At 38.7% G+C, this 25,132-nt stretch overlaps 1 protein-coding gene and 2 long non-coding RNA genes across 6 annotated transcripts; 2 read left to right on the top strand and 1 right to left on the bottom strand.

The window, feature by feature from the left end:
- Positions 1 to 2,536: 2,536 nt before the first annotated feature.
- LOC112569546 lies at positions 2,537 to 5,239 on the top strand. 2 transcript variants are annotated; one of them, XR_003100455.1, is made up of 4 exons: positions 2,537 to 2,592; positions 3,450 to 3,752; positions 4,286 to 4,435; positions 5,109 to 5,239. It is a non-coding gene; the product is annotated as an uncharacterized LOC112569546 (long non-coding RNA). The 2 variants fall into 2 exon arrangements; XR_003100454.1 differs by having other exon boundaries at positions 3,450 to 4,435.
- LOC112569545 lies at positions 4,972 to 12,993 on the bottom strand. 3 transcript variants are annotated; one of them, XR_003100453.1, is made up of 6 exons: positions 12,877 to 12,993; positions 12,534 to 12,659; positions 9,403 to 9,540; positions 7,101 to 7,199; positions 5,827 to 5,938; positions 4,972 to 5,263 (listed from the first exon to the last, which is right to left on the bottom strand). It is a non-coding gene; the product is annotated as an uncharacterized LOC112569545 (long non-coding RNA). The 3 variants fall into 3 exon arrangements; XR_003100452.1 differs by having other exon boundaries at positions 9,403 to 9,507; XR_003100451.1 differs by lacking the exons at positions 9,403 to 9,540; positions 12,534 to 12,659; positions 12,877 to 12,993 and adding an exon at positions 7,535 to 8,265.
- Positions 5,817 to 24,427, top strand: LOC112569535 (multidrug resistance-associated protein 1-like). Its single transcript, XM_025247344.1, is given in 31 exon segments — positions 5,817 to 5,935; positions 6,416 to 6,547; positions 6,766 to 6,827; positions 7,091 to 7,228; positions 8,213 to 8,542; positions 9,097 to 9,283; positions 10,392 to 10,452; positions 10,455 to 10,519; positions 13,455 to 13,643; positions 14,203 to 14,340; positions 14,573 to 14,719; positions 15,048 to 15,132; positions 15,721 to 15,787; positions 16,032 to 16,158; positions 16,583 to 16,759; positions 16,877 to 17,044; positions 17,416 to 17,605; positions 18,122 to 18,224; positions 18,584 to 18,725; positions 19,004 to 19,241; positions 19,625 to 19,769; positions 20,397 to 20,562; positions 20,817 to 21,016; positions 21,360 to 21,483; positions 21,829 to 21,930; positions 22,131 to 22,277; positions 22,485 to 22,643; positions 23,205 to 23,306; positions 23,546 to 23,610; positions 23,825 to 24,019; positions 24,187 to 24,427. Coding segments are annotated over 29 exon segments (4,110 nt in total). The 5' UTR covers positions 5,817 to 5,935; positions 6,416 to 6,547; positions 6,766 to 6,804; the 3' UTR covers positions 24,317 to 24,427.
- The last annotated feature ends 705 nt before the right edge of the window (positions 24,428 to 25,132 follow it).

Genomic DNA, 25,132 nt, shown 5'->3' with positions numbered 1-25,132 from the left:
AACTTACTATAAAATTGTGAGAGGCACTTAGAACACTCTGGGACCTCTCACTCTTTTATATTTTAAGTTATATCTAAATATCAAAGAAAATCCCAAAACCTCAGGAAGAGTATAATACTTATTTAGTGCATTTCAAGTAAAAGTGTGTTTTTAAATATTCTTTTGCTTATTTTAGTACTCACTACATAAAAACGAAAAATTAACGACCTAACATCAAAGAAGTATCTCATTCCTTAAAATGCGCAGTATTCACACTGAATGAACTTTTGTCTATCTGGGTTGAAAAAAGATAAGCTAAGATAAAACAATACTTTATTTATCCCAGAGGGCAATTCAGTTGCAGCTCGATTAAAATTCGTACACAACAAAGCAGGCTTCTACTATAAAAACTATAAAAGTGCTCTAGTTGGTGAACCAGAGGGTTCCTCTAAAACCAATCAACTTTTTTTTCTCTTTAACCCGTACTTCCAGAATAAAATATTAATATTCAACGTCTACACCCAGTCAGAAACAATAACTGTGTTAATTTTAAATGTGGTTCTCAATAATTTCTAGGTCTGAATATGTGTGTGTGCGCGAGCGCGTTTTAGTGTCTGTATGTGGGCTGTGTAGAGAAGGTCTTTAGAATGTTTCCCCTTTTGTGGTCATCTCTTTGAAAGTTTTCAAGCTATCAATGCGCGACAAATAACAGTTTATTATTATTATTATTGTTATTATTCAGCAGGTGCGGGGTGAGCTACCCATTAACGCTAATTAAAGTCATTATGAAATTCTGCCTTAGCTCGACTCGACTCAATGCACACAGCCCACAGATATATTTAATACAGATATGAGCTTTTGCCAAGTCAAGCAGCAGGTCGGCAGGATATAGTGCATGACGACAGCGCAGTGTGCGTGTAGCGTAACTCGTAAACCAAAATAAGGATAAAACAATATCACAGGAAAAAAAAAAAAAACCCAACAATCTTCACTGGACGATCAGAAAGGTAAAAGTGCATTTATTATGCATAATTAACTAAGTTTTCAATCAGTCTATACCAACAAGATTGTTTCTAAATTTAAATGCATAAAAATTAAGTGTTTTTTTTTCACAAGGCTTTTATTTGTTGATACGAATAGTACATGACGTTTAAATAAAGTTTGAAAGTGCCAAGTTTTCCTTCAGTTCATATGACTACGATACAGGTAAGCGTTACATCATGATAATGAATAGCCCGTAAAAACCCGCCTTTAAAACCCCAATTTTTTTTGCTTTTATCTTATCTAAGTTTTAAATCATAAATAAATGTAAAGTAATGCTTATGTTCTTTAGCTGGTTTAACCAAACGATTGCGTCACCAAAAACTCCCAAAAGTTCAATCAAAATTCTGTCCACGATCCATAAATTCAAAATACAAAATCCGGTTTATTTCAAAAATTCAAAAATTTCTAGATATGTCTTCCATTTTAGTGACAAAGATTAATAGTTAGCAAGGACCTTTTTGTTCTTTTTTTAATACTCTTGAATTGTGTGTGTTGACTTAAAATTCGACTAAGTTCGGCGTCAGAGCGTATAAGAAGGAGAGAGGGAGGAGGTAATTAGAAAAGGAGGAGAGTGCGAATTCAAGAAAAAATTAAACTGAGTGAGAAGATGATAAGCAACTGTGTGGATTCTGCGTGAGACATACCTTCTGTGTGCTATGTTCTAATCAGTCTACTTGCTTGGGACGACTATGTGATTTTTTGATTGTTTAGGTTTTTTTTTCTTTTTGCTGACTCTTAGCAGCTGTGTGAAGCGACGATGTAGTTTTCGCTTCACTTTACTTTAACGAATGTATGTGGATTTTACCTTCATTACAAACTCATTAAAAGCGACTGGTTTTCCCTGACTTTTACTTAACTGCGATGTGAAGCGATTGTGGTGATTCCTTTGAATACCAGACTACTGTGTGCTGCTTTTCATTTGCTATACAACGTATACCAGGCGGGTTTGAGGACCTCGACGATTTTTAACTGGGCGTATGACCGTTAGATATTTTTTTTTTCGTTTAAATCTTTATATTGATATCTAACACATTTAACATAGTCCAGGCGTTCACGTGTAGATATATTTTGGCTTTTTGTGTTTAGTCGGTTGTAACCCCTAGTAGGGTGTGTGCCTTAATATTTGACTTTGGCTCCAAAATTGAATATAAATTTGTCTAGACAGCCTGTAGGCAATTGTTTCTGCTTTACGGTAAGAACGCATGGGTGACTGTGCATGAACGACACCACCAGCGTCCCTAACAGCAATTGATCGTTTCCATCTGCACTTATTACACCTAACAGAGCCTGCAGAGGCAGATGTCGCTTTGTGCAAAAGAACATCCGAAGCCAATCTCAATAATTGAGCTCAGACCAATGTCGCAGCACATATGTATGCAAATTACACGTTACGGCACATAGTCACCTGTATGCCCGGTGTAAATGACAGGTTTTTCTTGAAAAGCAGTCGTGATTTAAAAGCTGTTAATTGAGCCAAACGTTGAGTTACTGCACTGATAGCGATATAAGAGACCCCGGGATAGTCTACTAGTGTTTGTGAAAGAACTTGAAGGTGACAAGATACCGTTTGTGAGTCTCTATCCAGGCAGGACAATCTTTTACATTTCTTTTCCATTTTGTTTGTAGCAGTCATTAAGGCATCTTTCTATTTGTTGCATTTATCCTTTTCACCTGCTCTAACAAGTCAATAAGGTGGTGCGTTTAGATTGCATTGTATTTAGGTTTCTAAAGTGATGTAACATTTCACTATTCCGTGTTTAAATTCATTGTGTTTAGTTTTGTTATGTGCTTTGACATGTCAGTGAGGCGTGTTTACATTTCTTTGAATTTAGTTTTGTTACATGCTCCGTTACATGCTTTATTACATGCTCTGTCAAGTTGTTTGAAATCATTTACGTTTCACTTTTATTTTATAATTAAAAAGGCGTGTAAGATTTTTAATTTCTAATGGTGATTTCGTGAATTACAAATAAAACTACAGCTTCAAAATAATTATACTAAACACAAAAACGCTCGGTTTCTTAGTTCCGTTTAACGTATGCTTTCCTAGTGGCAGGTAAAAATGCCTATGTTTGAAGGCATATATCTTTAAAGTATGTAGTCATGTTTTGGAAATTACTGTTTTTAAATGAATTTCAACCCAATCATAAAGCAAATAATTTTGCACTCAGGTTGTCCATTTAAAATGGAAAACTAAATGAGAAGATCTAAAAACAAATTAACAACATTTCTTTTCTAAACCTAAATGTTTTCTGTTGTTCCATCGTAGTATCGTCATTTAGTTACCTTTTCGATTTCAAGTGCATGCGGCTCTCATAAGTTCATCTAAATCGTACGCTTTAGATCATGTCATTTCTTAGAATATTTCTTTGTAAAAAAAAAGTAGAGCTTTTTGTCTAAACACAGCATCTTCTGTCATCTGCCAGGGTCATTCTGCTCGAGACGTGGAGGTGTATGCCTGACTTCATTCAATCGTAACAGCTGTACCACGCAGTCAGACAGTCCACCATGGGTACAGGCGTGACAACAATTTTTGCCTGCCTTCGATTCCCGATCGATAATGCGGTTGGCATTAAACGGAATAATAGTGTGGTCAACAGGGTGTAAACCCCGTTCTCCAATTCCCGCGTGCAACAGACACGGTGGCTGCTTAAAAGGATGTTCTTTTGCATGAGTGCTTTTTTTTAAAATACCGAAAGTTCCTTCTGGCTGATTTTGTGGTTTTTGAGGTATTTCGACCTTTGTTGTGGAATTTGTTGTCTGAACATTACAGGAAACTATAGAAGCCAAACTGCAATAGATGATATGAAGCTCATGAATCTTGTTTCAAAAGCATTCTTCCACTCTTGCACATCATCTTTGGAAACCTCTAAGAATTGTCAAAATAGCATTAAAATAATCACTACTACAGTTATTTATATAAAATTTGCAGGTAGGATATTTATACCTTTCGGGTAAGCATTATCAAAACGCTAAACAACATTAGCCATCAGTAGTACGGAACTACTAGGGAAATGAGAAAGTCACAACGGGTGTAGCGCGGTGTAAACTCTGATAACTTATGTTGTAGCATCAGTCACAAATTGCATCATGATGATGGAGATGAAGTAGTGCAAACTGTTCTCTTTGTTAGTCTATAAACTATTAATGCAGATTGTGCAAGATGCTCAGTCGACAGGAGGGTTGTTCAAAGTTTCAAAGCTTAGCCGCCAGTGAGTACAGTTTCAATCTTGCAGAATTTCCGTTTTTACGATTTCAACAGATGGCCACGTCTAACTGCTTCCTAAACACGGGGCTGGTGTGGGTGCCATGTGCTTTCTTGTGGTGCCCTCTGCCCTTCTACCTGGTGGTGCTGGCCAGGAAAGGGGAAGTCACTCCACTTCATATCACCTGGTTGAACTCGGCCAAGACGGTAGGCTTCCATCCTGTGTGTGTGTAAATCTGTGATTGTGTGCGTACATGTGTGTTTCTAGGAGTGAGCAAATAAATGGTAAATAGTAGAATAGTCTTCGCAAACTCTTGTCACATGTACTGGCGTCTCTTTAGGTTGGACGCACAGTCCGCATCAATACCCTCTTACTTGTGCGGTAAGTGTATTATTGGTACAGACCAAAATTCTTGGAACAGACCTGACAAAAATGTGTTACTGAGTATTCGCAGGAAAAAGGGAATACTGTTGATATACTATTTAACCAGTTCAGGTATTATTGCATCAGCATCAGCAGCTGTTTAACTGCAGCTTTCACCTATTCGGGTGTAATGTCTCTGTCAAATCGACATTGCTGGGATTATTATTTTATTGTGTTTTTGTTAATTCAGTCTGAATACCTTTATAGCTGTCCTGCTTGCTATTAAAGACTGCCTAACAGGCAATTATACCACTTTCGATAAATAGACGCCCGTTTACTTTGTCTTACGTTTTCCCACCTAGAAAGTTTGACAACATTCTGTTGTTCCTTCCTTTAATATTTCACAATAAATTAATAAAGTCAAGTGATGAATGATAACAGTCACATCAGCACTGCTAAAAGACGACAGCTTCCAGTACTGTAGACAATACCTTTAAGCTGTTTCCATGCCGACAGTTTTTCAGCTTGACACTGAGCATGGTGGCGCTGTTGTCATTGGTACAAGACTTCAAACTGTCGACAGACAGAGGCAGTGACGTGCTTCCGGTGGTCATCTACCTGTCCAGCGCCCTGCGGCTGGTGTCGTATGTGAGTCGCTGTTGTTGCACCCCCTGTGGGAAAAAAATGTGAATCATTATGTGTTATGATGCCCACTTGTGGTGACCCTCCACTTCAAGCACACTCTTCCAGCCTTAATCATACAGACACATCGTTGCCTGTAGTATTTGTAGCTGTGTACATCCTTACATCAAGTACAAAATCTATTTGGTTTGGTAGTTTAAACTGTAGACAACCTTTTATCTGTTTAAAGAAGAATTTGCGCTACTATTTGTTAGATGTGAGAAACCTTTCTACCCTGCATGAACAGATTTTTGATTACTATTCACAATTATCTTTGTATTTTTTATAACTTCGTATACAAATCACTTGCTCTACTAGTTTTAGCTGTATACAATCTTTCATCCCTCAAAAATTTATTTTGGGTAATATTATTATACTTTGTACGATCTTTCATTATGCATAAGCCTACAGATCGGTACCTTATTTGTTTAACTATGTTTAGTCTATGTATAATCTTTATATTATAAACGTTATTTCTGCTACGTACTATTTTCTTCGTCAGATATAACCATTATTTTCTGGCTTATCTTTAGTTGTGTACAGCCTTCCTTACACAGCATGAACGTCGTCGCCACGTCATCACCTCCGGTTTACAGTTTGTCTTCTGGAGCTTGTTGACATTATGCGACTTCGTCCCTCTATACACGGCCATCATTGAAGAGGTCCTTCATCATAATAATAATAAGAAGAATACATAAAAACTAGTACTCACAGGAGTCCAAACACAGTTGTTATGAAAATGTTAAAAATCATTTCCGTATGATCACTCTTTTGAGCGAAACAGGAAAGATAATGTTCAGCTGTACGCATTGTGCTTTAAATAAAAATAGAGCTTCATGTACTGCCAATCTGTTTCATAAACATGCTGTGCATCTAAAGAAAGATTAAAATTTTTGTGTGCATCAGTCAATCAGTAATATCTCAGTTTACCAACTCAGGTTTATTTGACATCGTTTAGTCACTTACAAGCTTACAATTGTTATTTCAAAAACGATTTCTATGAATTTTATTAATATTTGAACAGCACCTATTTGTGGAATGAGTCTTGATTCCAGACTAAACGTTAATGCTTTAAGCACACTTATTTTACAAATATTAGCTATAACAAATGCTTGGATAAACATGGCATCTGCGGATCACAGGATTATAACGGCGACATCCTGGAATTCCCTTTGTTGTGTGTGACCTTTGCCATAGAGGGCATCCAGGTCATCCTGTTTTGCTTTTCCGAAGCCTCTGAGGAGTCTCAGAATGGACACCATCAACAGCAGAAGGTGAAGTAAAAGCATTTGTTTTGTTGTTATATAGCGGAAAACAGGCATTCAGTAAATACTATAACCTTTACAACAACAAAAAAAAACAAAAAAAAAACAACAACACTCTTTTCCTTGTCTTCTTCGAATCCCACGTCATTTAAGTATTTACAAGTGTGACTCAACTTTTAACATCTATTTAAAATATTAAGGTGCAGTCATCTATCTGGTTTCAACAGCGTCCATGCCCAGAGGTCACTGCGTCCTTTCCTAGCCGGATGACCTTCGCGTGGATGACAAAGTAAAGACATATCTGTCAGTTTGACTGTCTGCTTGCCTGCATTAGTCCGTTCTCTTCACTGTCTCTCTCATAATTTTTAATTGTCCTTGGCAGTGATTGTGCTTGCTTGCATGGGTGTATGTATGTGTAAGTGGTGGTCGTGTTTGTTGTCTTTTAGTGCGTGTGCATTTGTGTGTGTTTTATACCACTGCACGTCCACGAATTTGTTAATGTACCTTGTATGTTGTTGTTTACGGAACTGTCTATAATACCTCTTACTCTAGGTTGCTTTACCTCGGGTGGCGGAAAAATATCGAAGAAGCTGACCTTTTCGACCTCAACCCTCGAGACAGCAGTGACGCCCTTGTCCCTCCCTTTGAAAGAGAGTGGGAGCTGGAGAAAGAAAGATTTAAAAACAAAGAGTAAGTGGCTATGTAATCGCCACAGTGTAGCATGTTGTGTCAACTGTCGGATTGATTGATTGATTAGACAATGTTGTTTTCAACAGGCCGAGCAAATACGTATATTGTTTGTGAAATCATCGGCTGGATAAACAATTAGTTTTTCAAAAGATAGTTCCATATCAATAATCAAGCTAAGATATTAATTCTGCTTCACAAAAAGCTAGATGCTTTAGCTTTTTAAAATAAGTTTTTACAGTGATCATAAAACACAACATGACTTTCCACACACGAATCCTTCCTCTCAAAAGTTGTAATAAAACTTACTACAGATCGTCGTCTCTGTAGACCACAAAAATTTCCTCACAGTTCCTCCTGTATTCGTTCCTTTACCGTCTGCCAACCAACGTTCTTCTCACGACCAGCCAACCACTCTCTCCTGCGTCACACGTATTTTTACATCATGCATCTACGCATTCAGACAAACTGACGTCATTCACGCTCATTCCTCCTTGCACGTGCGCGTAGGCCTACCACTCCAGGTAATTCTGTGACAATTATAACCTCTACTTTCAGCTGTGTCAAGCAAAGGCGGAGAGATGAAAATAAACATACATTAATATCCCGGCGTATTCTTCTAACCAAAAAATGACTAGGTTGTTCAGAAGTGTAATCTTGTTGGGCTAAATGATAAAAACAAAACACATCTGCTACACAAAGCTCTCAAATATAAAGAATTAATCGTCGTCACGTATAAGTAAACATCCTTCCAGGTGCAAAATGGGTCAGGAGTTAGGCCTGAGTGTCCGAGTATAAATGGGGATTTGAAAGGTTCTTGATTAGACCTATGCGTCATCTAAAGTACAACTTTTAACGAGCTCAAAAAGCATTCACGATTCCACCGTCACTTTGCGAGTATCCCCGACAGAAACTTGTAAGCTCGCGACACAAAGGTTTTCCCTTTATCTATATTCTCTTTTCATTTTTATGGTTTTTCTGTGATAGAACCAGTAAAGAAAGGTCAAGAGATCACACTAACGCTGACCCCGCTGTGATGGCGCCACTTCCACATCTTCCAAAGGACCCTAAGCAAAGAGACCTCCAGTTCGAAAAAAGAACCCTTGTCCCCAGGTGCTCCGCCGGCAACACGTCAAATGAGTCCGGGACCGCGACTATGTACGGTACCCTCGACCGGCCAGGGGACGACGATGTTAACCCAGACATGCCGTCGCTGCTCCGAGTTCTGCTGAAGATCATGGGACCTCGGCTGATCATCGGGCTGTTCATTAAAATGGTTTCTGACGGGTTGTCGATCTTAAGCCCTGTGATATTGGGGTAGGTGTTTAGATATTATCTTTTTCATCACTGGACGACGGGGTTGTGGGGAGGCTCAGGTTCTACTTATCAGCAACATACTAATACTCATGCTAATATTTATAAACTAATGCTAAAACTAGGGTTTGTATGTCGAGCTACCTTACTTGGACAAAACATATGAGGCAATACCTGCTCTACATAAAGAATGAAGGTTTACAAAATGGGAGTACTCTGTTTACTTTCTTCGAAAACATTTGCTGACGTTTATCAAATTTAGGAACCTTTGCCGAAATTTGTTTTTTAATAAAAGCAATTGTTGCCGTTGGCAGCTGTAAAGGATTTATGTCTCGATCTTTAATTTCAACAAATTGTAACCACTAGAGCCACTTTTAAGAAAACATGGCTAAAGTACATTCAGCTTTTAACCGACTGTCCGCATTTCTGTAAAATAATCGCCTGTACTGATGACAACGATACACGAAGCTAGAAACAACCTCGAATGTCTCGCTGCCTGATGATGGCAGGAGAAACTTTGTGGGAAAGGGACCTGACTGATTGAACATCTGTTGCAGGCTGCTGATCGAGCAGGTGAGCAACATCGACGCCAACGAAAGGCAGGCCTGTTCTGGGTACGTATTGGCGGTACTGATGTTCCTGGTGCAGATGGTCAAGTCACTGCTCTTCAACTTTAGCTACTGGTGTTCCCAAGTAGTCGGCATGCAGCTCAAGACCATCCTAGTTACCGCAATCTACAGAAAGGTGAGCGAACGACAAACGAAGTTTGACCCATCTACAACAGTATTCTGTGCAATAAAAAACGCATCCACCCGTCTAGCTAGCCAGCCAACAACTTAGTATGTCCGTGTAATTGTACTCACAGTTTTGTCCAAGCATCTGTCACTGGTAGTCCATGTCGTTGAAACCATCTGCGTTCAAGCGAGAGCGGTCACACCTCATCTTGTAAGTCGCTGGCCTAGCCACACCTGTCGCATGAGTAAAAGTCTTCTTTTTAGTCACTGGAAAAAGAAAAGGGGAAGATCATGTAACTTGTCGGCCAGTGCTTTACTTCCCAAGGAGACATGCAAGTGGAGGGACACTACGTCTAGGGGATAGGAGGTTGTTTCTTCCAAGAAAGGCGTAGTGGTTTGGAGCTAGCTGGAGTTAGTTGAAGTCATTTGGTTTTTATCCTGTGGTATTTTGCCCAGGAATGTTCTGGTCACTGGACCCCAAGAGACAGCCGGTGTGTATAGCGTCTGTTTCCCTAGAGGCGGCGTCTATAAACGAAGAGGGTGTGGTCGCTCATCTATCCCCGAATGATTTTTTTCTTCTTTTAGATAATTTGTAGAATATATATTCCTAATTTCATGGATCAGTGCAACACCAGGCTACAGTTACTATAGTTAACAATGTCTAAGAACACTATCCAGAGTGAATGGTAAAAAGTGACCTTGTGCCGAACTATAAACTCTAGTATTCTTTTGTTAACCATCAGCCTGGGAAAAGGAACTTTCCTCTAGGGTTGTGTTTAGAATTAGAGATATTAATAAGTAATATTAAAAGATAGTAATAATGATTGATTGATGCAGGTATTCTGAGAATTCCTATTTTTGTATTATTTACTGCAACATAACTTAAATGTACACATACCTGCAAAAGAGGCAGAGTTAATTTTCTTGTTTTGTGAGGAAAAGAACACCAGTTCAAAGAGCTTGATGTTTGGGAGGTGGGGTACTTATCTTTCTTCCTTCTTCAGGGGGACTGGTTTTGTTACCAGACATAAATCACCCACACAATTTGTGTATAGTCCTTGCTAAGAGATGTGGCACTCAAAACCTATTCACCTTAACTTGTGTTCCTGTTGTCTCAGTCACTGACGATGAACAGCGCCACAAGACGACTGGCCGCTGGCGGGGTGATAATCAACCTCATGTCGTCGACTGTAAACGCATTCAGGACGCCATGTTCTTTTTCGTCATGTGGACCACTCCTTTACAGGTGAAAAGAGGCCTTGCTTATAAGGCTACCCAGAGTGCAACACTGTTCTTATATGATCTGATTTAATTAATTTGTATACCTTACTTTCTTCTAATGTATTTGTAAAAATATTTTAAGTTTATAAGCGCAAGTCTTTGAACTTCATATATTTTACCTCCAGTTTGGAAAAGAGGGCAATACCTCACTTTCTCTAATCTCTGTTATAAGTCAAAAATGGTCAACGCCTCATGAGGATCTATTTGAAGCTCTTACTTTGCTAGTACAATTGCTAAGACAGTTGTCAAAACAGTTGGTAATACATTTGCCAGTACAATTTGTCATTACTCAGCACACTGCTTCAAGGCACACAGACATAGGCACAGGCACTGACATGTGTTCTTTCTTTCCACATAAAACAAACATTTGCCAATTGGTTGCCTGTAATTGTATTAAAAGTTATTTGTTTAATACTGGCTTAATGCTATTTTTCCCTATTATTTCTTTTAATTTCCTTCTTTTCTTGCTTGTTAATCTTTACTGTATAATCTTAGAACAAACCATGCTATCAACCATTCATAACATATACAATGAAAAATCTCCTCTATAAGTGAGTAAATGCTTTAAAAGACCAAGATTCTCTATTCTCTCGCACTTCTCATGTTCTAGGCCCCTGTGAGCCAATATCACAACTAAAATGTCTGCTTCGCTTTCCATGCGTATAAAGTTACAAGTTACTCACCCTTGAACTCGGTCATTGAGTTATTGTATTTGGATTTAATACTTTAAAGTGATTCACAGTTGAGTGGTTCAACATGGGGAGGAATTCTTCAACAAACAAGGGTTACTTCCCCTTTTACATGGTGCTTTTTGTGTAAATGTAAAGGAGATGATACAAAATTAATCAAAATAAAAACACATCTATATTATGTCAAATCAGTGTGTATTAATTTTGTGACTACAATTAAAATTCTCGTGGGCTTAGGGAGGCAGAGGTGACAAAATTACCATCATCAGACCTTCAATTTCATTTATCAAATGTTTGCAAATGGTATTTTCTTTTCACAGCTAAAGTAGACAGTGTGAAAAGGCATAGTACATACAAAAAACATGGGGCAGTCAATAACATAAATCAGGAATCAGTTGCTGTGTTTCAAAAATCTATTAAATGTAAAACAATACAAAAATACACATATAACAAAAGATTAGGTGAGGGAAGGAGAGTATGTGCCAGATCACAGTATTGTATTTCGACAGAGGTGGATTTTGAAAATTAAACCCTCAATTACATTTATCGCTAGAAACCTTCAGACTTTTTCTAAGTCCCTTCTGTTTTGTTGTAGAGGGATGTGTTAATAGTTTAAACTTCTCCATATACTCCTTGCACTTGTGATGTGCACAAACCATAAAATCCGATTTGACAATCATAAAAAAAAATCATGAAAAATTATTCTCTTTTAATTTCTGCGATGCTAGGACAGCGTGCATTTGCTCATATAAGCAACTGCTAACTGACAGTTTGGAAACTATTAGTAAAATACAAATCAAAGGACAAAGTCTGCATCTGTCCACCAAAATATTGTCTAAATATAGACTCTAACTTTAGAAAAATTTAAAAAACATGAGGTTTTAATTCTGTAAGTCCCCCTCTATCCAGAATGTGTCATTGATTTCTCAGCAAGCTCAGATTGAAGCTCTGTAATTATAATTATTATTATAAGGTTCATGTTCTTTTAAACATGACAAAATATCGTCTTTCTCATTATGAGATAATTTAAATGCTTGTTTCTTAACACTACATAGCACATAGCCCCCAATGTAATCTACAATCTCTATATATTTCATCATTAAAAATTCCCTTGTAAAAATTTGATAATGCCTTTTCTTTTGTAGCAGGTTTGAACCTGCTCTTCTTTACCAAAAGCTAAGAAACTATAAATTATGAAGCAGTGCAAGCCCAGAAAAAGTAAATATATACAATGTGATCTCATTTGAAATAATTTCAGAACAGTTTACTGGTACCGCATTATTAATATACCGAGAGTTGAGTCAACGCTGTCCCTCTTCGCAGGAGTAGAGTTAGCTGCCCTTTCATTTCGTCTGATCTGCTCTGACGGTTGAAGCGTCTCTCGCATCCGGATCTCAGTAGTTCCATATTCTTCCCCTAAGTAATTCATAACAAATTCATATGTATTTATTTTCTACACATAATATTTCCTTCTCTTTCACTCGACACTCAACTATATCTCACGCACAAGTTAACTTTGCCGACTACGTCTTTTCGATTCATAAATTGCGCCACACACTAAATCGTTAACAATATCGAGAATAAAATATATAAAAAGAATAAAATAAGCAATGAATACATTCACGAATGTTACCTTCTCTGCGCAAGGAATTACTTCTTAAACGCTGACTTCTGAACTTCTTAACACTCACGTCAGCTTCCTTCAATTATGTTACTATCATGTCAGCCATTGTCGTCTGCTTCTTCTATTTTCGCTAGAGTGAACTCCCCTTGACCAATGTTTATCTGGACTTTTTCATCTTGGCCATAATTCGCATACACAGGTACGCACCTATACTGCTCCTAAACTGCAATCCTGACATAGTTTCCAAGGGTAAAATAGGTTTTGTGCTCAAAATTGGCTGCTAATATTTCATAGAAAGGCTTTGATTCCATGTTATTGTATGTTAATTGGCACGTAACAGTGATTGGCTATACAACTGGTCCTTCCATTATTTTGATCGCTATATTAATCTGTTTTATAGTCTTTCGCACAAACAAGCCACAGAACACCAACCCTGTCGCTTTAAGGCTAGTACTTTTTATTTTTTTTTTTTTACAATTTTTATGAACTGGACTTTGCTGACAATAACAGAAAAGTTTATTTTGGTTTTCTTGTTTCGCTAAATAATAATCATGGTCTATTAGTGTGACTGGTATGTTCTCTAACAGGCCATCATGGTTGTCGGTGTCCTCTACGTCTACATCGGCCCTTCAGTCTTCGCCGGCGTCATCACTCTTATCCTGCTAGTCCTCCTCAACTCCTTCATCGCCAGTCGTCAGCAAAAGCTCAACATTAGCAACCTCAAGTTTAAGGACAGCAGACTGAGGCTGACCAATGATCTGTTGAGTGGAATAAGGGTCCGTGTTGAAAGTTCGATTGTTTGTCGACCTGTCCTATTGATCTTTCAGTAATAACTTTTTTTTTAAATCATGAAGTCAAAGACACGAAACTAACATGGCTGAATGATATTGCTAAATTATTTGGTTATGTTTATAGGCGCATAGAAGTGTCATGTATATAGCATTTGAACAATTTGTTTTATAGGGGCTTTGCATACATTTTTGTTTAATTTATTTTTACCTTTTTTCAATTTTACTTTTGCGTCGCTAGTTAAGTAGAGAATGTTGTTGTTACTAGAAACCCAGTCGATCGGCATGTTCGTTATGCTCAGCTGATGATGGCGCTTGATGATGTCAAGAGCTTTTATAAGGTTTTTGTCCAGAAAACATATTTGATTCGGTTTACTCGATATTTTCTGATACATAGCTTATTCCCCAAGAAACGTGCTCTAAAAGATGAGAGTCATGTGAATGGTTTCATTGGTCAGCAACAGACGCGATGTCAACAAAACGAAGTTGAACAAACAGAATCATCACCATTAGCGCGTGGTACTCACCTTCTTACACCTGTCCTTAGGTGGTAAAGATGTACGCATGGGAACCTTCCTTCGAGAAGAGGATCACAAACTTAAGGAGCGAGGAGACAAAGGTGCTGCTCAGAATGGCCTACTTGAACATGTTTATGGGAGTATGCTGCTACTTCGCACCTTTCCTGGTCAGTCTTTGAAGTGACACAACATAACGTAGTTTATTGTTTTAGCATGAAACAGGGTATAGATAGATAGACTGACATACCTCGCTATATTTCTGTTTAACATTTCTTCCTTGAAATAAAGAATGCAACAAACGAATAAAAAGTAGATTATTGCTACCATTTCTAAAGACTGTGTATTATTGTTGTTGTCACATTTATGTAGACTTCTCAAAACTGCTTGTCCCTGTTGAAGGTAACCCTGGCCACGTTTGCAACATTTGTAGAGGTCTCCCCTGACAACCACCTGGACGCTCGACGGGCCTTTGTGACCTTGTCCTTGTTGAACATGCTCAGATCCCCTCTTAACATTTTAGCCATTGTCATACCCATGACAGTTGAGGTTGGTGATTACTAAAACTAAAGTAATACTTTTTCCTGTTGATTTCTTCTTGATTTTTACTTACCTTTTATTTCACCTTAGTTTCTGTCTTTCTTTTTCCTTCTTTTTACTGCATTTGTTTTCCTACTTGTTTATTATTAGCTTTATTCCTTCGTTTCGTTTTCTCAGTCTGTTGTCGTTTTTCTTCCTGTTTGTTTGTTTGTTCCCGTCTTCTTCTAGCTTTGTTTTATATATATATATCTTTGGAATTCCTTTTTTACTCTTTTTTCGTTTTTGTTGGATTGTCTTTTCTTTAATGTTTTCTTTTGTATGTGTTTCTGATCCCCAGTCTTTTGTGTCAGTGCAAAGGATCAACAGGTTTCTGTGCTGTGAAGACCTTGACACAAACAGCGTTACCTATGCTGCTGATGCAGGTGAATTACTTGGAACGTGAGAATGTGAGACATACACTTGCATTGTTGTCTTCCGCCACCATGACTACCATCATCGTCATTATCCTCTTCTCCCTCCGTGTTGTCATCATCATCGTCATCCTCCTCCTCCTCCTTCTCCTCCTCCTCCTCCTCCTCCTCATCATCATCATCATTGTCATCGTCGGAAACATGGAAAAGATAAATAATTAGGTAAGATGACACACAACTGACACCGACTCGTTAAGATCACGGCTACTGTTAAAAAAATCAGGAAGCTGCAGCTTAAGTAACGGGATTCGGTAGAACGATTATTTACAGGTAGCAAAGCTTCTCAAAATTTATCTTCTTGTGAAATTCGAAATTATTCCTGACATTTATGTTTGTTTGTCAGTCGGTTGTCATTGTATATTCCAAATACACGCGACGCTCAGAGTATGTGACCAAACCCTTGGTCTTCCTGTAACAGTAGGAATGGCTGTTTACTGGTTTGTTATTTCTTACATTTCGCTTATCTACACTTTACAAAATGGTTTTGGAAGTTTTAAACTTACTTTTCACTCTGAACAATGTGCATGTTATTTTGACCAGTTAACGCCATAACAATCCGAAACGGAACTTTCACCTGGGACAAAAATTACAAACCCGTCTTGAAAAAGTGGGTATTTGTGTGTGCTACTCTGTTATTGGTTTGTGCTGCTTGTTTTATGTTTTCTGTAATATACAAGCTCAGTCTTTTTCTAACTCATGTTTTAAATTACCTCTTAATAACATTTGACTTGTCTTCTACCTTAAATAATAATAAAAATATTAAAAAATAATAATCATAATTTCTGCCTCTTTCGTGGGACTTAGTTTAACTTATTTCTCCTATTTATAAGAGAAATTTTAAATAATTGCAGTGTCGACATCAGCATCGGCGTTGGCAGGCTAGTGGCGGTGGTGGGTCACGTGGGAAGCGGGAAATCGTCATTGATCTCAGCATTTCTCGGAGAAACCGAGAAAGTATCAGGGGAAGTAACCGTAAAGGTAAATAACGATGTTTTTTCACGATATGGATAAGTGTCTACAGTAGACTAGTGATAAAAATTGTTTTTCACCATCACAGCGCTCGCTCCTTCTTTCTCTCTGTGGTTCCTGCTCACAGGGCTGGCGGAGAGGTAGTTATGTTGGTATGTTTGGTCTACTCCCTCTTCTAATCACTGTACGTCATCTAAAATAAACACTCGGCAGAGGCACTTTAAAAAGAAAACAACCAATTACTAGATATTTAATATCTTTATAACTAAAGAACGATTGTACTTACATATCTTCGAAATGCTACTTATATATTTGTAATTTGAACAGAGTTTTTAATTTTTAGTTTAAGATGTTTAGAGAGTGCGTAAGAAATTTCAAAGATGAATTATTCTTGAATTTATTTTACAAACAAAACCAACACAACATGTTTCAGAGTTCTGTGGCCTACGTCCCTCAGCAAGCTTGGATACAAAACACAACGCTGCGTGACAACGTCCTCTTCGGGAAACTCTTCAACGAACAAAGATATCAACAGGTCCTGCGGGCATGCGCACTTGAGCCCGACCTGGAAATACTGCCTGCTGGAGACATGACTGAGATTGGTGAAAGGGTATGCTGTTCAGATTTCACATGCTTTGTTCATTTCTTTTCCTATAAACGTTTGTTCTTTGTCTAATAACGACGACGACGACGACGACGATGATGATGATGTCTGTATCTGTGTCAGGGTATCAACCTGAGTGGGGGTCAGAAGCAGAGAGTGAGTCTGGCCCGCGCCGTGTACAGTGACAGCGACATCTACCTACTGGACGACCCGCTCAGCGCCGTGGACTCGCACGTGGGCAAACACATCTTCACCGAGGTCATTGGCCCCAACGGCTTGCTCCGGCACAAGGTCAGGTCACACCAATGGAGCTACTGAGATGCGTATATCTATTTTAAATAACTTTTTTTATTTCTGCAGTCTTAAAAATATTATTCTTGTACAAAACGAAATAGTTTTACTTCCCATTGTCGTTATTTTCATCTAACTCTTTTTTCTCCGTCCTGTCTACTTAATTTTTCTGCCATTTTGAGGGATGAATATTTCATCTTCTATATAACATAGGACATCCCTTTGCTATACATTAAAGTTCTTTTTAAATCAGCCCGTCACCATCTTGGTTTCATTAGCTCCTATCTCCCTCTTGATGACTCAGAAGTCATTAGCCAATCATCTGCTCTGTTTCATCAGCTGTTGTCTGTTACTTGTCTTTGTGCGACCAGACGCGGGTGCTGGTGACACACGGCATCCACTGGCTGCCGATGGTTGACGAGATCATCGTGCTGTCCGACAACGGCATCTCAGAGAAAGGCAGCTACGACACTCTCATGTCCCACAACGGACCCTTCGCTCGCTTCCTCAAGCTTCACCTGCAACAAAGGGAGGACTCGGAAGAAGAGGAAGACCCTGAGAGTTAGTGGTCACGTGATCTCATATGCAACTCCGCTTGGTTATTGTTCTGTTTGCTAACTCTAGCTGACAATCTTAAATGCAACTTCATGTTGCAGGAGTGTTCGCTGCTTTCGCAGAATAATCAAAGCGGTATTCTTATTCATTATAAGCCTAAAACGCTAATTGTGCGGTGAAGTGGCTCATCATATCTAGTACACTGCTTTGAACCAGTAAATTTCTCTGCAGGGTTTCACTAACCACTAGGCCAAACTTCGCTCACCTAACTGCAGTAACTGGTTTATGTTAGATTATCTACCTTAAGTATGATTATTTTATATTGTTTATTCACAAAATTTTTATTGGGCATAAAATCTGTACCTTTCATAGTAAGCAGACCAAAGATCTATAATGTTTGAGATTTCTTTAAAGCATAGTTATGATAAAAATTGTTTATCGTCTCTGTGTGGACTCGCTAAGCCGTGTGGAGTAACAAGATAAGTACACAGAGGTAAAGTGTTCTTCCGCATCTTCTCGCAGTCTCAACGGTCATCAACAAGATCCGAGAGGACGTGGAGATCACAACTTCTGATGGAGCAACTTCCGGTGAAGAGCTGACACGTCTTAACGACGCCAGATGCAGGTTCTGTTAAATTATTCACACTTAAACTTGCAATTTGTTTATGCATTAAAGAAATCAACCAAATGTTTTGAACTAACTGTGCTGTAATTTTTGTGTTTTAATGGTTGACCCTAACATTAGTTAAGTTGACCAGAAGACTTATCATCATCATCATCATCATCATCATCATCATCAACAGTCTGGTGATGGGGTGGGGGTGGGGTAATGAGGTGCAGTATATGTACACAGGTCACATTCATGTAATGTTGCACGGATCACGTTGTCCTTATCACGGCTGATATGTAAGCACAAATCTCTTCTCTCAATTTACTTTGCGATTGACATTAACACTTAAAGACAAAGTCACTATGTTTGTGCAGAAAGTCCAGAAGTACGAAATCAAAATCATCATCAATGACCGAGTCAACGAAAACTAAGATTGAACCGTGCAACCTGGAGGAAGATAATTCGCAGGAGGACAATGGTAGGCTGGTGCAGGAGGAGACAGTAATGAAAGGAAAGGTATGTACACACTTACTAGTAGTAGTAATAATAATAATAATAATAATAATAATAATAATAATAATAAGAAGAAGAAGAAGAAGAAGAAGAAGAAGAAGAAGAAGAAGAAGAAGAAGAAGATTAATTTTTAAAGCTGTGTATTCCAACCAGCGGCCAAACTCATTTTAAATAAACCCATGTAGTTTAATTCAGGTGTAGTCGTACAACAAAGGTAATAAGTCCGCCCCGCTATCTGCTGGCCTCACCTTACTTGTCCAGCTGTCCCACCTTTCTTCCAGGTGAAGTGGAGCGTGTTTCTCACCTACATACGAGCAGCGGGCGCCGTACCTTTCGCGGCATCCATTGTGTTCTTCCTCCTCTTTCAAGCCGCCAACGCCTCTGGAAACTTCTGGCTCAGCCGCTGGACAGACGACAACTTCCTCGCCACATCCCACGGAAACGCCACCTTGCGGCACAACTACAAAGCCACAAACGACTACTACCTGATGGTGTTTGGAATGCTTGGCATCGCACAATGTATGTGTTAAGGATTATTAAACCGTTCATGAGCGAGAAAGAGAGAAAGAGAGTTCATGGCATCAGCAAATACATTTTTTTTTGCAACAGTCAGATAAATATTGAAAAATGTTTGAGCAAGTTTGACAAAGTTTGTATGTTATCACCATGTAAAATATCCGTCCACATTTGTACGACTAAGAATGGCTGTAAGGAGCTAGTTTCTCCTAAACGAAAATGACATCCTAGTGCAGCATGAAAAAGCAAGTGGAAGTGTGGGTGGACCACTTACATGAAAGTCATGAAAACAGTCAGGATCGGAATCGACAAGACAACCCCATGGTTTCTCAAACTAACTAATCAATCATCTGTTTTGAATCTTTGTCATGTTTCATTTCGTACAGTCATTGCTCTGGTCCTGAGCAACTTCTTGCTCTGTGTTCGAATGGTTGTTGCCTCCAAAAACCTTCACAGCAGACTTCTTGCTAGTGTACTACAGTCACCAATGCTGTTCTTTGACACGACCCCAGTTGGACGAATAATTAACAGGTAAGACAGCTTTATATCCATTAAACTTTACTTGTTATTTTTTAAATCTCAGTTTTCTTTACTTTTCTCTGAAATTATGTAATTCCATTCTCGCCTTAGTTTTTCTTTAAGTCCCCTGTTTTTATATGTATATTTCTATAAAGAAAAATATTCCTTCTGTATTTCTTCTTTATAAAATATATTCTTAATCAGGCGTACTATTATTCCTGTTGTTTGTGCCATCAATCTCTAACTTGCTCACATTCTATCACTTCAATGGATATGTCCCTTGAGTGAACCGTGTCAAACGGCATTCCCTACCACAGAATAGAGTATTAAAAGTATCTATCAATTTCTCTTTCTGTTTCTCACTACTTCTTCTCTCTCCCTCCTTCGTCGTTTCCGTTGGTCTCTGACTCTCTCTCCATCTGTCTGTCCCTATCTCTTTTTCTCTTTGTTTATGTCACTTCCTCACTTATTCTCCTTCCTTTCCTTTTTTTGAATCTGCTCACATCTTACCTCATTGTCTTTTAATCTTTGTCTCTTCTCCTCATTTTTTCCTTGCCTGTCTGGTTAAACCATGTGCTGATAAAGATCAACTTGAAAGTACGGATTGCTAAAATTATTTATTTCGTGAAATATTTGCAGATTTTCCCTTGACATAGAGACCATCGACAACATAATTCCAAAACACATTCACGGCTCCCTCACTCTCGGGATGATGGTTCTTACCACCATCGTCGTCATCTCCATCAGTACACCTCTCTTTACCATTCTAGTTGTTCCTATTCTCATCCTCTATTATCTGATCCAGGTGAGTTTTTAACTTAACAATTTCATCACATGTAATTGTCTTCCCTTGCACAACGCTTTCTTCCTCTAAAAGCTATATTATTCTTCACATCGACAAGTTTCTCTTCAAATGTTCTTCAAACGATAATGATGGAAGAGATGCTTTCCTCTAAAGTTTTCAAGTAACCCACAAAGTATTCCCACACAGGGTAGAACTTTATGTCCAGTGTTATTTTACTACATGCTCTCTAATTAAAGTCGACTGTGCACGTGCAGAGCTTCTACATCCCGACGTCGCGGCAGCTAAAGAGGATGGAGTCGGTCACTCACAGCCCCATCTACGTCCACTTCAGCGAGACCATCAGCGGCGGCGCCACCATCCGCGCCTACCGAGCGGTCGACCGCTTCATCGAGGAGATAAAACGACGGGTGGACAGAAACCAGTCCTTTTACTTCCCTAGTCTTAGCGCACACAGGTAAGGTTAAAGGTCATCTAGACATCACTAAATGCTTTGAGAAATAAGGCTTTCTTAAGCTAACTAGACATTTCTGGCATATGGTATCTAAAGATGAAACAGACGGAAAGATACAGTCTAAGAGTTTATGTGTGTGTGTGTGAATGTGAATGAGAGAGAGAGAGACAGAGACAGAGACAGAGAGAGAGAGAGAGAAATAAAGAGAAAGATAATTAAAAGGGCAACTGCTGAAGGAAATTGGTTTACCATGAAATAATTTTTTTACTCTGAAAACAAAATAATAATAATGACAGCTTTATACTCGCTGATTCGGCCTAACATCAGACCCGCCTGTTGTCACCAGATGGATGGTAATGAATCTGGAAGTCATCACAAATCTTATCATCTTTGGTGCTGCCATCTATTCTGTCACCACACCTGGCATTGGAGGAGGAACTGTGGGCTTCTCTGTGTCTTGCGCATTGCAGGTGACTAAACAATAATGATTCTCTGTGTATGTATGAACGTTTGTACGAGCACGCTAGTGCGTCTGTTAAAGAAATATGTTATCTTTGTGTGATTAAGTGGTGGTAATTATCATAATGATATTTTGATGTTGTGTGTCAGAAATGTGTATAATTTGTATATGCATGGTTAGTTAAACTGTTATTACCTCTAATGGATTCTTTTTTCTCCACCTAGCCGTTAACACATGTTTGACTAACGATATATTTTTTTTTACAGCATTGACTTTGTTCATCCAAGTTTGTAATGACTGGATTTCTCTTCCCCGTCCCCCGGATATGACCTCTGTTGTTTTTATGTCCTCGCAGCTCTCAGGCTCTCTGTACATCATGGTCCGACACATGAGCGACCTAGAAACAAACATGGTGTCGGTGGAGAGGGTAAATGAATACTCAAAGCTGGAGCCAGAGGTCAGTATACTGTCGTTTCACATAAAAGAGATTCGGTAACTATAGTAACTATGTCGTTAGTAGGTAAAATAATCCGGAGTTACGAAAAATTGTCAAACTTCATTATTAATTTGTTTCATCTATCGTCATTTATTTGAAGTACAAATGATTTTAAGGACAAGTTTGAAATATATTCACTTATTTTTATTTATTTCCCATAGGCTCCATGGATTATCCCTTTCCAACGTCCACCTCCATCCTGGCCCGAGAGGGGTCACCTTGTGTTCAGTGACTACAGCACGCGCTATCGACCCGGCCTTGACCTGGTGTTGCGAAATATAAGCTTTATTATCGAAGCTGGTCAGAAGGTGGACATTTTTAAGTGTAATTTCACTTTCTTTTACTCCGATATATATATATATGAAGAATTCGTACATACGCAGGCATATACACTCGAACCCACAAGCGGGGGTGCACACACACACACACACAGATGTGTGTAAGTTCTCTTGCATACACATCAAGTGAAAAAAAGAAAAGTCGACAAATTTAATTTTTTTTACGACTTTCTGCAGGTTGGTATCGTTGGAAGGACAGGGGCAGGTAAGTCCTCTCTAACGCTCTCCCTCTTCCGCTTGATCGAGGCCGCTGGAGGCTGCATCATTATCGACGGCGTCAACATCGCCGACATCGGGCTCCACGACCTGCGCTCTCGCATCACCATCCTGCCCCAGGTCAGCATCCGGCTATTGCGACATTCTGTTGTCTGCTTAAGTTGATTATTTTGATTTTGTTTACTTTCTTGTCTTTCCAATGAACTAACTGATATAAGGACAAGATCCTAAACTATATTTTCCTAAATCTGAGAAAGAAACCCTAATCATTATACATTATAATATGTAATAAATAATTCACGAATAGAGCTTAATTACGATATATCTTAAAATCTGCAAATTGAGAAGCGGAAGAGTGTACTTTCCTTTCCGGTAGGATAAGAGCTTAATAATAAAAACAAGAGATAAATGGCCCCTGTGTAAGGTTCTACTCTGGTGAGAGAAGAGACTAGTTACAAAGACCAGTACATAGTTGTATCAGTTTACAAACATCACTTATGGCCCCTCACTCTTCAGTCCAAGCAGAAGACAGTGTAAGTACAAACCAGAGAGAGGGTCTAGCAATACTGTAGTGACCACTCAAGATGCAAAGACGAGTGTATCAAGACCAGCAAGCAAACAGCTCTATACCTACAACTGTCCTCTAACAGCAGGGTTGACCTTTGCCCTTTGTGATTTCAGGATCCCATGCTCTTTTCTGGCACGCTACGGATGAACCTTGACCCTCTCGATCAATATTCAGATGATCAAATATGGCAAGCTTTGGAGAGGGCTCATCTAAAAGTATTTTCTATGTTCCAAAATATATCATTTTACCTTTAGAGAGGAAAAAAATAATCATTCAAACTGATCGAAAAATTTGATATTCCTATATATATAATTTTGAAGGTATATGTTACAACATAGTTTGACTATTAAGGATAGTTTCAGGAACTAAATGATGTTCCAGAGCAAATAGTCTAGCAGCTGTTTTATCTACACAGTAAAAAATGGGCGATTGGTGCTTCTATTTGCCTCTGTAGTGTTTTGTGGAAGAGATGCCAGAAACATTGAGCCACCAGGTCGGTGAAAAGGGAGAGAGGCTAAGGTAATCGTTTAATCATTATTTAAGTGTGGGTTATAAGGAGGAATTTAAATTAAACCATCTATGCTTCAAACGACCATTGAAATAAATAACAGCGCTTCATTTGATTAATATTTTCCCCTCCGGATCTTCTTTCAATCTGCTCTGGGTGCAATTGTCTGTTACTTTAAGTCAGAGTTAATTTAGGTAGAGTTTAACACAGTTGGTTTAATCACAGTGTGGGTCAGCGGCAGTTGGTGTGCCTGGCCAGGACACTGCTTCGCCGGACCAAACTTTTGGTCCTGGACGAGGCCACGGCCGCCGTTGACATGGAGACGGACTCCCTCATCCAGAACACCATCCGTGAGGCCTTCAGCTCCTGCACCATTATCACCATCGCACACCGTCTCAACACCATCATGGACTACGACAGGTGCAGTATAACGGAAAGGGATTCAAATTTTGGCTGCTTCAGCATGTATAAGCAAAGAAAGCCCAAAATGTCACAAAGTAAGCTAAAAAGAAGGGTATATAAAAAGTTGTGAAATATATACTGATACCAGTCGGTGTGTGGAAAATATGATCTGTGTTTTTTTGCAGGATCCTTTTGCTGGATGATGGGTTGGTGAAGGAATACGACTCGCCCCATGTGCTTCTTGCAAACAAGAAGAGTATTTTTTACAGCATGGCCAAGGATGCTGGATTTGCGAAATACAGGTCCGTGATCTGACATGCCCGAGGCGCTGACCTTAGTTAAAATTATCAAAGATGTCCTGCGGTCGACCTTTAGTTGCACTGACCTGTCCTTGCTAACCATCGTCTTGTATTATATCAGCGTCTTTTATTTCAAAAATAAATATTAAAACTCATTTATTTGTCTTCTAAGTAACAATCATTACTCTGTACATGTTGTAAGTATGAAAATGAGCGTCACTTTCGCTTTTATTTTACTTCTGACTATTATCTTCTTGAAGGTTGACTAAGGGGAGATAACTAAATTTACTAATCCTAGAGCAGCAGTTACCTATCTCCCCAAAGTTGGCTATAAGTTCTCATGCAAAATTTAAAAAAATTATTTTACTACTTCTGTACTAATGGAAATGATTTAATACTGCTTTGTCATCGGAAGTGAGCAACTGCTGAAAATTTCAGACCTCTAAAAGTAGGTAAAAAAAAGACTTCAAAATTTGCAGACACACAAGACCAAGCATAGTGAGTTAATTAAAAGTGTGTAAAAATTGGTTGTTTGCGATCGGCAACTTACTCCCTTACTGACTCACTTACAGTACATATGTGCACTTCAATGAGTGTGGTTGTCATCTATGGATATAGCTCGCCAATATCTCTATATCTGTTGGCATATTCCTCGAAAAGAAAATAGGAGAAGCTGGAATATTGAATCAGATTTGAGGAAAATTCTCGTGCACCAAGCTGACTCTACCGATGTGTAAAAAGTTTGTTCAACCAAATTATGATATTTTCCTCTAATGTAAACGTAGAAAAAACACATTTCATAGCAACGAGTTTATAGAACGATTAATACAAA

The sequence above is a fragment of the Pomacea canaliculata genome, linkage group LG7 (assembly GCF_003073045.1).
Source record: "Pomacea canaliculata isolate SZHN2017 linkage group LG7, ASM307304v1, whole genome shotgun sequence".
Lineage (NCBI taxonomy): Eukaryota > Metazoa > Mollusca > Gastropoda > Architaenioglossa > Ampullariidae > Pomacea > Pomacea canaliculata.
The sequence above is the reverse complement of the archived record's forward strand: the minus strand, read 5'-3'. Positions and strand labels throughout refer to the sequence as shown.